This window comes from Crocodylus siamensis, chromosome 4, assembly GCF_052110815.1.
Source record: "Crocodylus siamensis isolate JL-2025a chromosome 4, ASM5211081v1, whole genome shotgun sequence".
In the NCBI taxonomy this organism is placed as follows: domain Eukaryota; kingdom Metazoa; phylum Chordata; order Crocodylia; family Crocodylidae; genus Crocodylus; species Crocodylus siamensis.
In genome coordinates this window covers 161,315,748-161,329,668 of record NC_143398.1, presented here as the reverse complement: position 1 = coordinate 161,329,668, position 13,921 = coordinate 161,315,748, and the positions used below count along the sequence as shown (strand labels likewise).

The following is a 13,921-nucleotide window of genomic DNA, read 5'->3' as shown; positions in this document are numbered from 1 at the left end:
TTTCTTACCCACCCCGGGAACAGTCTTTCCCAGAGATAGGCCTGTGGATGACAGTGATGCTGTATCAGGAGTGTGGTGCAATGACAGAAGAGAAAGGGCTAGTTGTGGCCTGGGAAGCTTTCTAGTTGAGCTAAGGGAGAACTTCAGCCCACTTTCCCCCTGACACCAACTTGGAAGATGAAGTGAAATTACTGCTTAGTAGCATACCTGCACCCCACGACCCCCAAGTCTGTCTATGCTGTGCCCGTTCCACTTGGGCTGCCTTGCCACCTCCAGCCTGCCATAAGCCTCTGCTGTTTCTCTGAATCCCTCCCAGTGACGCACTTCTGCAACTAATGCTCATGGGAAAAGTAATTGTGGTTTGTTTGTTTTTTTAAGAGTAAAGCTTGAAGATTAAAATATAGCTGTTGCACTTAGAAACCAATTTTTTAACCTAGTGCTCTGAGAATTGACATAACACTTGGTTGATGAATAGCAGAAAGGCTTGTTTTAATAACTACTAATAAGCTACAAAACTAAATAACTGAAAAAGACTCTTTCCCAATATAAAATGAGCTATTAGTCTTAGTATTGTCTTAGCTGCAAAGAGATCTTTACCCAGTGCAGGCAGGCAGCAGTTCTTGTACAGCCTCAGTGCATGGATCCTTCACTTGTTGGCTGGGTAGCAGGATGGCTTCTTGTTCTTTCCTGGACTGCACATACCTTGCTGGCAGTTCTGTCTTGCTTTATACTGTTTCTTCAAAGCATATGTTCTTGATGGGTTGAAGATGAGGGTCCGGACAAAATTGACAGGGTGGAGGGTTATTGTCCTTTGGCTGTGTTGTAAATGTTAGCCTTTTGGATCCATCTCTGGTTGTTGTGGGTGAAACTGATATGCACAAAAACCCTTGATCGCTCTGGAGGTTTCTCATTTGCTTAACTATATGATTGCTCTAGCCCAACACCCTAAGCTGGAGGTTTACTATTCGATTAATTGCAGTAGGACTTGATTACTTGAATTGAGCACCTTAGACCATGAATTGTAAGGCACTGTATAGGTCATTGTTATAACAGGGCAGATCCCAAAATATTTTCCAACTGGCACAGACACCTAGATTGGTGAGGAATGTGATAACAAGGGAGAGGCAATCACTTTGAAAGAGGAATTTATTCATAATCAATTTAGTGTAGTTGGGCATAGGGTGTACTTGATACCAAAGCCAGAAATGGGATTAACTTTATTGTTGTTTCAGGTGGTCCCAGTCACAAGTTTACATTCTTGTGCAAAAGGCACTGATATTATAATTTAGTCATTTAAATTTTTGCACATAGGTCCTGACAAGCTCTGGGTCCAGCAACAGCTGCTGCTCCTTTAGGCTTCCCAGTACGTCCTGATTGCCTTGCTGAGGCCAGAACCTTTTCAAACCATATCTGGAAGCTGTAGGGGAAGAGGAGCAGGGGACAGCTCAGCCTGGACAGGCTTTGCATATATGCTCTTTCCCTTAGCATTCTCTGCCACTGTGAGGTACAGGACACTGGGCTGGGTAGACCTGTTGGCTGAGCCAAGAGGACAGGTCTTTACTGTTATGATTTTGATTTGGGGCCCCATCAAGTGCCATGAACATGTTTGGGTCCTGATAATCCTTTGTGGTTGTCCTTGTATACTGCTGTACCAATTGCTGCTGGAACTCCAGGTTGTGGGCTTGGACATTAGAATGACCAGTGTTCATGTCTAGAGGCTTGCAGGGCAAGATTGCAGCCTTGCTGTGCTAAGCACTGTGCATTATCTGAGTAGCACAGTTCCTGCTCTAAAGAGCTTGCAGTGTAAGCACCCAAGTGCAGGGAAAGACAAGGAGAGTATACATAGCAGTATTCCCATTCTACAGTCCAGAGATTGAAACATGGAGATTCAAGGCCAGATGTGCGAAGGGGCAAGCCTCTTGTAGGAGTTACCAGAGCACCTACACAGGTGCCCAACTTCCAGCAAAAGTCAATGGGAATTGGGCACCTACCTCACTTTAAGTGACTTGAGGACACCCAAGGAGTTAGTGAAAGAGCCAGGAATCAGACTGAGGCTACCTGACTAGTGCCGTATGTGTACCTTCTCAGCCTCTTGTTGGCTCAGATCAAGCTTGCCTGGCAGGAGAAATACCATGATCACCATGGTGGCTTCCTAGTCACACCTGGGGAAGACCGCTCTGCTGGCATGGGATAGTACCTGCATAGGTAATGCATAGTTAACCTTGGCTTTATTCCCACTTTATGGAAATGGGAGACTCCTCCCTAGCTTGTTCCTGGGACCCAATGGCTAAGGCAAGCAAAACTATGGAGCATCCAAAGCCCAAGCCTCTGGGCTCGGGCAAGTAGGATGCCTACCAAAGAATCTGATGGGGGGTGGAGGATGTTTGCTGGTAGTAGGGCCACCTACGGTTCTAGACTGACTCTTGGATTTGGAATTTGGTTTGGCTAATTTGGCTTGGAATATGGAAAATTAAAAAAATAAGTGTTTGCCCCGCTCCCCCTCAGCCATTCTGGTCATAGTCACTTGTACATTGTTTCCTCAGGAGTACAATATGTACGGCTGGTGGATTGGGAAGCTGAACAATGTGGTTGGGATTGTCCCCAAGGAATACCTCATGCCTGCTTACGACATAGAGGAGAGCTGATCAAAGGGGTAAGTGACACAACCATCACCTTGCTGTTCACCCTTAGGCTTCTACAGAGGGAGACTGCCCTGTTGGTAATGAACCTGTCCTCACACAAGGGAGTAGGAGATATTGCAGGGAGAACTGTGAAGTGTGGCACTGTGGAGGGGAGAAGCAGCTTGATGGTGTTTGTATTCTCATCTGTGGGCATAGATAAATCTGAGGGGGATGATTTCTTTGGCTCCATCGTCTGCTTAAGCTGAGGAGAAAGGGAATGGTGCTGAGGTGGGTGGCATACTGAAGTACTAATGCTGAACATGCATAGTACAAGGATGCAGGAGGAGGCATGGCCTGGGGGAGTCTGGGTCCCACCCCATCTTTTTGGTGACAATGGACAGGTCACTGCTTCTCTCTCCAGTCACCGTGGCTGTGCCATGAGTGGGGGCTTGATATGGCTATTTTTCAAGTCCTTTGAGGGTTACATGTGAAGTGCAGAGTAGGGTCATTACACTGGGTTGTTTTTTGGCTCAATTAGACTCCAGAGAGGTTAATTCCCAGGAAACTTTGTCAGCAGTAATTCAAGTGCCAAGCCCTGTAGAGACAGCATTCTTTTCCCACAGATCTTTGAACCCTTTAGAGGAGGGTCATTTCACTGATAGGGAAACTGAGGCACAGAGTTGGGAAGGTGCCCCAAGGTGATGCAGTAGATCAGAAATGGAGCCCAGACGGCCTGATTGAGTTGCACGCTCTAAAGGATCATGCCACTGCTTGCAACATCAGAGTTGGCTCATCCTGCTTTACCACCTTGGTCCATAATTTCAGGGGTGTGGTTTGGAGCCCCATACTCTGGGATTTGGAACCCCATCCCAGGCCGCCTCCCCAAGAGAATTCAGTCTCTTCTCCTGGGCGCCTACTGCCTGGGCTTATGGGCACAGCTTAGGGTCACTGCCTGGATCACATTTATCACTGCCCCTTTCTATCCCTGCAAGCTGTTGAGGCCTTGCACTGCCAAGAGGAGGATCCTGCTATAGGTCTCTTGAGTGTGCAGGGGGTTGATCAGTTGTGCATAGGTCTTCACTTCAACCTGCTCCCTTCCCCATCTTCATGCATGTATCTTTTCCCTCCTAGAATCCATAGCACTTTGCCTCCCTGTTTCCTGACTTTCCTGAGATACTGGACAACACTCCCCAGCCCTGAGGCCTCCTCTCCACTGCCACCTTGCAGGCTCCTGCGGATACCCCATCTGCCTTTGCACAAAGAGAATCCCATCCCCATGTCCCTGGCACTAATGGTGTCTTGGAGAAAGCCATTTTCTCCTCTAAGCTCACCCCAAGATGAGATACAACACCCCACCCCACTCCCAGACTCTCCTTCTCTACTGGATTCAGAATGTAGCTGGGACCTGACTCCTGCATCCAGTTGACAAAGACCCTGAACAACCGGCCAGTGGAATTTGTCTCTGTTTGGGGCAAGGTGGTGATCCTGAATAAACCAGTGTAATTTTTCTTTGGTTCTGTCAGTATCTGTAGTTCCCTGTGGGCTCAGCCCCCACTGGTCCTGCTCCTGCCTGGCTCTGCTGCTGGATTCTGAAACCAAGGATGGAAACCCCTTGTGCCAAGGCAGCAGCCCTTGGAACCTGGGTTTCATCCCCCAGCTGTGTTGAACCCCAGTCAGATGCTGGTCTGCGGGCACAGCTGTCTGTACTGCCCCAGACCCAGTGCATCAGTAGGCATCTTTTCACCAGCAGGAACAGGCTGCATGGGGCCAGAGAGCTGTATCCTTCATGTGCAGTGGTTTTAAGGCCACTAGGTGGTAGTAGGCAACTGTTCACTGCAGCACTTGCCTAAAGGGAACAATCCCTGAACCTTCCCACCTGTAGACAGGCCCCCACCAATGTCCTCTACATGGCTGGGCTCACAGCAGCCAGGGAGCTGTGGTAGCATGAATTTCACTAGTTAAGCAGTCCCTCCCTCCATCCAGTATCAAGCTGCCTTTATATAGCCTATGCTAGGGTTCATGCTACTATAGATTTGCTAGATGAAAGGCGGGTGGGATATGCTGTCGTCACAGCTCCTGAGGACAGTGAAGACGCATATCCACGGGGAGAAGGGACCCCTTGGCCTGACTCTAGAGCTGGCTGCATATGGGAGCAAGGCATGACAGGCTCTTTGAAGGGTGTGCTTTCCTCTCTCCTAACTCAGGCCCCTCATCAGGGTGGCAATTCACCAGGTACCAGTTAAGCATGATGTTTCAGTACCTGCCTGAGATGGGACCTGAGTTTCTCCAGAAAAGACTCCAGGGTCTCTGTTAGACATGGATGCCCACTGCAGCCCCCGGGTGGGAATTTTCAGTGCCTCCAAGCCTCTGGATGGGGACCCGCTGGAAACCCACTTCTAATTCATTTGGAGTTCAAAGGCCTCCATGTGTGACCCTGAGCTGTTAGCTGGGAAAGGCCTGAACCCACCACATCATGCCCCACCAACTCTCTGCAGAAAGGTTTATCCAGAAGCTTACCCCCACTGCTGGAAGGGGGAAGAGATATGAATCCTCCTGCTGCTCACCAGGGTCTTGTGGATCTTTGTGGCATGAAGCAAGCACCAGGAAACTTTTCCAGTCTGGCTTTCTGTAGCACTCAGTAAAGAGCCTTGGCAGCTCTGATCAATTTAGCTGCTTGGCTAACAGTCATGGTAAGACAGCTCACCTGTGAGACCTGCAGGACAGCAAAGTGGGGGAAGAGAGGGAAGGCTGTTACTTGGTCCCTTCCCTTCCTGGCTGAGCTCCATGTAACCATTGCGGCATGATGGCAGCTTCTAGCACTAGCACTCACCAGGGAGTGAAACGTGGGAGAAAAAACGTCAGCACCTTTGTGAGCCCAGAAGGTGAGATGAGATCAGTGCAGGATGGCAGCCAGCCTGGTCTTGGTGCTCTCACCAGCTTTCTACTCAAACTCACACAGTCTTGTGACACTGACTGCCCCCAGCTCCTGGCGTTAGTCAAAGTAGGGTTGGAGTAAGCCCCTGGTCTGAGTCCTGTGAGGCATGTGGAATAGACAGCATCAAGGATAAGTGTTTTGTGGCTTCAGGAGCTGCAGTGGCTGAAAGGGTTTGACAACCAGTATAGACAGGACAGCTCCAGCCTCTACAGAAAGGTACTGGGGCAGAGACTGTGCACGAGGCTGGACTGCCAGGGTTGGATCTCTGGTCAAAGCCAAGGTCTGCAGACTAGAAAGCCAGGATGCTCTTCTCTGCTTTTGACCTGGGGAGGTCACTTAGCCTCTCTGACTCCTTGCAAACACAGGGGCAAAAAACAAAATGGTGCTTTACTTAAACTCATCATGTTTCCATGCCGAGTCCAGTACATGCCAAGAGGCATCATGTTAGTTAGACCCAGTGCACCCAACATCTGTATAGATTGGGTGCTTTAGTAGGGCTTTTTTGGTGCTTTTATCTAATAGCTGATTGAATCAGCTATTAGATAAAAGCACCAAAAAGCCCTGCTGAAGTGCCCAATCTATACAGATGCTGGAGAGCTGGATTGAACTAAAATGCCACTTCCGGTTAAGGCCAGCCAGAAAATTTTCTCACTTTCCCTGGCCTACTTGGTGACCCCTCTCCTGACCCTTGCAGTTAAAATTATTGTCAGGGTGGGATAACAGTTCAGCTGAACCTGCCTCCATCCTGTAACATGTAGGTTTTCCAGCAGCGTTTGCTCCTTACCCATCCCAGCTCCTTCATATCTTTCACCACCACCAAAAGAAGCAAGGAAAGACCTGTTCATGCAACATAGTCCCCTGCTAGTGGGGGAGCAGGTTTTCCTAGTAGAGGCTACAGTTGGTGATAAGGCACTACACGTGAACATCAGGGAGTGGGATTTTTTGGGTGCATGAGGAAAGCCAGGCCTCACAGCACCCCATTTATCGGCTGGCACAAGTCAGTTTCAAGAGTAGCTTCCCTGGATTGGTTTCTGTGGGCACAGGGAAAGAGGCACCTGTCCGGGTTATTAGCAGGATTGCAGCTCAGCCCTCTGCTGGGATCAGATCATAATTACAGTAATTTTCTAACCGTGCTCTGCACGACGAGTGTTTAATCAGGGCTGGCCTGGCTCAGTCTCCCAGCCCTCATCAGTCACTGGGAGGACTCTTAAAGAGACAGAACCCACCCCTTTTCAGCAGAATGAACAGATGTCCTGTAATTGGCAGGACATAGCTGAGCCTCCTTGCTTGTAGCAGGCAGGATAACCTGTGTCTGCTGCAGGCTGTCTCTTGGCACTGGCTGCCTTCATACCTCCTCCCTACCATGAAGGAAGGATTTGGGGGGTCTACTACCCCAGGGATTTTGCAGCAGCAGGGTGTGGGAACTAGGCTGGGCTACCATATGTGAACCTAGTGGGGTCTGTGGTTGGGGCTGGGGGCTACTCTGCAATGCCTATTTCCTTTCCAGTGAAACTTTTCTCCCTGTGAGCTGAACAGGCATCTGTCTGAGTCTACAGGATAATAGTTTTCAGACAGTAGTGGCTACCAGAGGGGCTAACTCTGAAGCCTACTGTGGCAGTGATGCGTTTTGCTAGTGCTTTCACTGCTCAGAGTATAGCACAAGCAGGATGCTCGTGCCATTGCAAGCCCCTGGGAGTGATGCTTTGGTCTGTGGGTCTGTCCTCAGCACATACTGGTACTCCAGCCTGAAGTCATATTTGCTCTGGTACTTTGCCTAAAGCTGACTATTGTGGGGAGGGCTTATCCTGACTACCATACAGCCCGATCTTTTGACTCTTACTGGGACAGATTAGGGCGTAAGCTAATAAAAATCCTGAATCAGACAGGCCACAGGAAAATGAAAGCAACTGTACCTAGACGGCAGTGGCAACAAGTGTGAGATATCGGTGTTCTATCACTTTACATCCCTTTTCTGAGAGAGAATAAAGCCCCTGAACCCCAGCAGTAAAGCCCATGGCAGTGACCAGGGGAGGCTCAGTAAGAGGGCAAAGCTGGGTAACAGACACACAGCCTTTGCTGCTGTCCCAAATGACAGCAAGGGCCAACCTCTTCTCCTGCCCTGTCACCATCACCCAAGGAAGCTCTCCCACCATGGCAGAAGGGCAGTGTGCTATGGCACACAGCAGTTCGTTCCACCCAGTAGAGGGCAGTGGTGGCACACACACTGCCCACTTGTCAGCTGCACTCCTGCCCTCTCCAGACCTGCCCCAGGTGAAGGGCAGGCTGTGGGCATGTTTTGGGAGCTGTGCTGCTTACACAGGAAGACCCTCATCTCCTATCTCACCTTCTCAGCTGGGAGACCACCTGCAAGCAGCTGTGGAGACCCTAGGGAAGGGATGAGAGTTGCTCTTACCCCCCACCCTGCAGTGACAGTGTCAATCAGCTGGCTGAGGTGGGAGGTAGCCACATCTCTCTCCCATCTAGTGCATTCCACACTATCAGTCCTGGAGCTGGTATTTCCTTGCCTGGTTTCCATCTGAAGATCAGGAAGTGGCTCAGTTTAGGCAGCAGCAGCCACCTCCCAGCTGGCAGGTTCAACCTCCGCTCAAGAGGGCCAGAGCAGTTTATAGCACAGTGAAGTAAGCTAGCTCCGGCCTCTAATTCTTCTCATCAGTCAGTGCTGCTAGGCCCCTCCCTGCCCAAGTGGCTTGTGGTACATGTGCTGCAATTTGTTTGCAGACTTGAGAGACAGCCTTCCTTTGCGGGGGGGGGGGGGGGGGGGGGGGGGGGGGGGGCGGGTGTGAAGAGGATGAGCTGTCTGAAGGGCCTGGACTGCTTCCAAGCAAAGAGGTTGAGATTTTGCCAGGCATCAGAGAGGATGGAATGATGCCAGCATTCAAGATGAGGGTGGGGGGAGCTGTGGAGTAATCTAGAGAGGCCTTCAGCCATTTGGAAAGAGAAAGGTTACCTTGAGCTGCTCCGTGCCCATCGCATACCTGACTTCAGTTTGGCAGGAGGTAGGAAGCAAGGAATGGGGCTCAGGATCCATGCCTGGCACCTGACTGAAGGAAGCAGTTATCTCCCAGCCCAGCACCTGGCCATGGCCACATCTTATCTGGCTGTTTGCACATAAATCCACAGATGCTACAGCAGCCCTTCACTTAATGCATCTGCGGTGGGCACTGGCAGTCTGCTTCCATCCTACCCCCCAGTCACCACCTCAACATCTCCGTTGCTGGCAGTGGCAGCAGTAAAAATGACTTTCCCTATTAAAGAGGTGTGCTCTTGCCAAGCAAAACTCTGAATGGAGCATAAGGCTGGAGGACTTAGGGTCACAATGATCCTCCCTGAGCAGACCAGCCAGCATTAGGGAATAGAGGGAAGAGAGAACTGCAAAGCAGGCCAGAAAAATCTTCAGACCTGCCACCTGCATAGGACAGTCAAAGGGGCCAAGTCCCCACAGAAGTAGGTGAAAAGTGCCACCCTCCCTCCCAACTAACCAAAAGCTGTCCAAGCCATGTACCTGGTGAAAGGAGACTGCAGCCTGCTCCTACAGGCAGGTCCCATGCCACCCTACAGCCAGCATAGCACCACAGGAGCTCTAGCAGAATCTGGACACCACTCAAAAAAGGAATTTCTTGTACAAAACATCTATGCTGATGGACCCGCTTTTATTGGTCTGGAGCCTGGAGTTCTTGCAGGTCTGGCCAACAAGTCCACTCACCCTGTCCAAGAACCTCTCTCCTCTTAATTTGTTGAGGCCCGTAAAATATTAAGAGCATCCCCACACCTCCATCCTGTCTACCTGTCACAACAAAGGCAAGTATAATTTTTTTGCATCTGAACTGACATATTTTCATGGCAGTTTTGCCGAACTGATCAACACCTTTCAGCATAATTATTCCTGCCCTTGAAACACAGCCAGCTCTGGAGTGGAGCCTGTTTAATCAGCAGCCTGGAAGAACGTGCCCCACAGCTTTCATTTTTTGTAAACAGTTCTTTTGTGCGCTCCCCTTCACCCAGCAGGTGCCATCTAGAAGAGTTTGTGCTGGGGGCGGGTGGGGGGAATGAAGTGTCACATCTCACTCGCAGAGCGGGTGATATTAGTTCCAACCCCATGCCCCCTCCCAAATGCATTGTGAGGAGGGGAGAATGCTATCGCGGAGGGAAGGCTGACACAGTACAGCATTCAGGCTGGATGCACCTCACTGTGCCTGCAGAGCCCCTGCCCCCCCCAGCAAGCTTTGTAGTCAAGGTCATTGAAGAGAGGAGCAAGGGCTGCTGTTTATAAGGCAGTGTCGAAGGGAAAACCCCCAGGGCAGGCTGGTTTCTGGCAAAGACTCTGCTAAAAGGGCCCACTGCCAAGGCATGGGGGTGTGTGCCAGGTAAATCCACAAGCTGCAATCATGACAATCTCCACTGGGCACAGACTCTGCTCTCTGGAGCCTGTAACATTAAAGGGTGCTTGTCTACTCTGGAGTTAGTGAGACCCCAGCCACCCCCAGCTCTGGAGGTGGAGCCTCAGCCCAGGGGGGCAAAAACAGCCCCGACACACAGATCTCTTGTTTTGGCTGAATAGTCAACGCCGCCAGCTACTGTCTGGAAGTTTCTAGATCAGAGCTGCAGGCACAGCTGGCCTCACAGCTGCACCATTTGGAGCTTTGCTCTCATGAATATTCATAAAACAGCCCAGCCAATCAGCAGAGCAGATACTATTAGCGAGCATCTGTCAGGTTTTTTAAATGAACTTCTTTTGACATTTTCGATTTTCCTCTGCAGGTTTCAAATCCTCTGTTTCCTCCCCCCTCACTCCCCATCTCTGCATTTGTCAGGCTGACAATGCATCCACACTGAGGGGTAAAGGGATGGAAAAAAAAAATCTTATTGGGCAAGCACTGGAAGAAAATGGACCACAGCTTTCAGCACCACCAGCAGTGCCCTCACTACCAGGCCTTGTTGTCACCCAGTACTTGGGGTCTCTGGGACAGTGCCAGCTGATGGGCATGAGCCCCCTGTTAAACAAGACCTAGAGCTATGGAGGAAGCACAAGACAGTCGATTCATCCAGCTAGGTCAAACTTCCAGTGCAGGGGAATGACTGAAGCCCACAATGCACATGAGCAGCCCTCTTCCAGTCCCGGTGTCTCTTACCACAGTCCCGCTGGAACGTACACCATACACCCCCCAGGTGGACTCTGGGCAAGAAGGTTGTTTGAGGGCTGCAGTTAGGCCTGGCAACCCCTAGGAAGCACTGTGGCACCTGCCAAGCAGGCTGGGTCTCAGCTGTTAGTGCCCAATGGAAGAAGTGGAAGAGAGGAGCAAGGGCCCTGGCAACCGCTGTATGTGGAAGAGCCAGCAGGCTCTCTGGACCCTGTAACATTAAAAAGCATTCGTCTACCCTGGTATTAGCGAGGTCTCAGCAGCCCCCAGCCCTAGAAGTGGAGTCCTCTCAACTTCCTGCCACCTGGAGCCCCTCCCACCCCCTTTCTTTGAGGGGTGCAAATATGGCTCTCCCCCTTCCTTCCCTCTCCTCCCCACAATGAAAACCTGGTGGCGCTCCACTGCCACACCTCAGCACTGGATCCACTTTGAAGCTGGCAATGGCAACCGGGCTTATGTGCAGGAGGTGGTATGCCCAGATTCTCTCCCAGCTGTGGGACTGTCACCATGTACACAGGAACAAAGACAATATCACAGCACATTTGTAAATCCCAGTGAGCCATGCCTGAAAGTACTCTGAAGAGCAGCCCTTCTGCATCCCTTCTTACTTTGGAAAGGAAAGCAGGTCCTCTGTTGATATGCAGCATGGCACAGGGCAGGGGCTGGCCCTGTTGGCATCATAGCTGGCACTAAACCGTTTCTTAAAATGCACCATTATGTTTTTCCCCAGTGCAGCTGAGATATAGGTGATCTTGTCTTCGCTCAGCAGAACTCCCTGCCCATCCCCACTTCTCCAAGACACACGTGGCACCAGCTGTCTCCTCTACTTCACTTTTATTTCAGGCCACAACATCACAGATCTGCCTTTTGTGCCCCAAGAGAGGCCAATGGTAAAATCACATAGATGCAGGATACAAGACTCCCAGAGTGCACAGAACAATAGTAAGTGGTGACTAAGTGCTGAATGCAAGAGAGGCCTTGGAGACCCCTGCAGCCCAGAACCTTGAACTGCTCCTTCTCTACACAAGGCCACCTCCCACCCCCTTGCCAGGCCAACTGCAGAAATCCTTTTCCCCATGCCACCTAAGTTGTATGTTACACAGGGGCACAAGGAAGGCAGGCTGTTCTCATGCAGGAAGAGAAGTTGGAGGGGTGCTGTGTCCAAAAGGAGAGTAACAACAACCTTCCATCGTCCTCTTCCCTATAGTACAGCTCAAGCCTGTCCCCAGTTCCAGAGGACTTGTTCTGGCTTCCTAGAGTGCAGAGAGGAGCTCATCTGCTCAGCCTGGCTGCAGGCAGCCTCCGTGCCAGGAGGGCCATAGGTGCAGAGTTCATTCCAGTCCCCCAGCACAGTACAACTGAGCCAGAGCCACCTCACAAGAGCCCTTATAACACACTGATTGTATAAGAAAGACTAGGCCTCCTGTGCCTATGCAGCCATTTACTGCTCAGAAGCCCAAGTTATAACTCTAGGTACAGGAAGTCCATTGGAACCCACTTCCTATGGGTCCATGAGTGACAACAGCCAGCCGTGTGCTCCCTGGGGACCAAGAACTACAAGATCAAGAGCCCTGACTTTGATTCCCCTGCCCCCCACCCCCCATCTCACCCTTTAAGTGCATCACTAAGCCCTTGGGAGTAACATACCTAGGTTCCACTAAGCACCAGTCCCCTTTTGGTGCACATCATTGTGTGATCACACAGCATCTGAGTGATAACAACAGTCTCAAGTCATCAGGAAGCAGGTCACTCCCTGCTGGGAGTACAGCAGGCTGCAGAACTAGAACCACATGAACTCCAGTCCTACCTCACCAAGACAGCTGAGAGCCACTCAGCCACCACCCTCTTCTTCACCAGAAGACTTACTGCTGCCTCCCCGCCCCCCTCTGCCAGAGCATCCATGGTCATTCACGCTGCTCACTCTGTCTCCAGCAGCTCAGGCAGTGACTTGGCAGGAGCATCCAGACTCTCCACATTGTTGTCTTCCATGCCAAAGTCACACCACTGTGGGAAGGACACGAGGCAGCCCCGACCACAGAGACTTTCCAACCCAGAGCAGCTAGAAAGGGAGAAAGAACATGCGAGTGAGGATGGAAGAGGAGCTCTGAGTAGGGTGCACAGCCCCAGCTTTCCATTGCAGGGCAGGATGCCCCGCACATACACATTCTGCCCTGTCAAAAACAGCTTGGATCAGCGATGGACTGCAAGCATTCATATGCACATCCCGCCTCCTTGTCTTGCCCTTAACGCTGCCAAGCTGCTTTAGCAGTCACTGCATAGCTGAGCACCAGGAGCTGGAATGCTCCCTAGAATGCCCTGCCCACTGGCCCATGGTCCAGCTGATCCCTGGATCAGCAAGCCAGTCTGCTCCAGACCCATACTGCATGCATGCCCTATGGGAGTGCCTCCAGGGAAAAAGGAGCACAGCAAGCAACTTCTTTGCAGCACTGTGCCCTGCTGTCCTCCCCACTGCAGCCTTCTCACCAAGAACCCATGGTGCTCTTTGCTGCAGGAGCTGTGCAGGTAGAGGAGGCCTCCCTCGCTTGCCTCTACAACACTCTTGTGCTTCCAGACAGACACCCCATCTACCAAAAGCAGCACCAAGCCTCCTGCCAAAGATTTGGGGAGAGGAACTGGAGGTTTCAGTTACCAGGGATAGCATTGGGAGAAAAGTCACCAAGGAGGGGCATATGACACTGGCAATGCAGCTGGAACACCAAGATGGGTGAATACATACCCATTAACCTAGGGTGCTGCACTCAATCAAAACCCTACTTAAACCAAAAGGGCTGCAGTTAATATCAGGTCTCTTGCTGGAGGCCAGGTGCAGCTTTTTTCCTGTGGTTTAAAATCAAGAGGAAGAGACACTGTGGTGACATGCAGCATTAAGGGTCAGAAACAGACTTATGCCTACAGAAGCCCAAAGAAGCATGAGGCACAGATAGTCTGCTAGCCTGGGCTAACCACCCACAGTTAGGTCTTACTATGCCCAGCCTGCTGGCTCAGGGACCCAGCACTAGTTAGAATAGGAGTTTTCAACCTTTTTGGATCAGTGTACTCCGGAGGCTCCATCCCCGCCCACCTGCATGTCCCTGCTAGGGCCTTCTCAAATCCCCCCGGTTGACAACCCCCAAGTTAGGGTTTAGTTAGTAAGGGGTCTAAACAAAACAGCTATGTTTGCCAGCCAGCCCTCTGGCCAAGCACAG

At 51.1% G+C, this 13,921-nt stretch overlaps 2 protein-coding genes across 7 annotated transcripts in view; one reads left to right on the top strand and one right to left on the bottom strand.

Moving 5' to 3' along the window:
* Window positions 1–2,653, top strand: part of SKAP1 (src kinase associated phosphoprotein 1) — a 245,351-nt gene extending 242,698 nt beyond the window's left edge. Inside the window, exon 12 of the mRNA XM_090044642.1 lies at window positions 2,544–2,653. Coding sequence (XP_089900768.1) covers window positions 2,544–2,645 — 102 coding nt within the window. The 3' untranslated portion in view covers window positions 2,646–2,653. The remainder of the gene's footprint in view (window positions 1–2,543) is intronic.
* The window catches only part of SNX11 (sorting nexin 11), a 35,671-nt gene that overhangs the window by 4,403 nt on the left and 17,347 nt on the right, over window positions 1–13,921 (bottom strand). The window contains exon 7 of one of the 6 annotated variants that reach the window (XM_090044646.1): window positions 465–1,417. The exons of 2 other annotated variants lie outside the window; for them this stretch is intronic. In XM_090044646.1, coding sequence (XP_089900772.1) covers window positions 1,294–1,417 — 124 coding nt within the window. In that variant the 3' untranslated portion in view covers window positions 465–1,293. 3 more of the 6 variants (XM_090044647.1, XM_090044648.1, XM_090044645.1) reach the window with 3 other exon arrangements.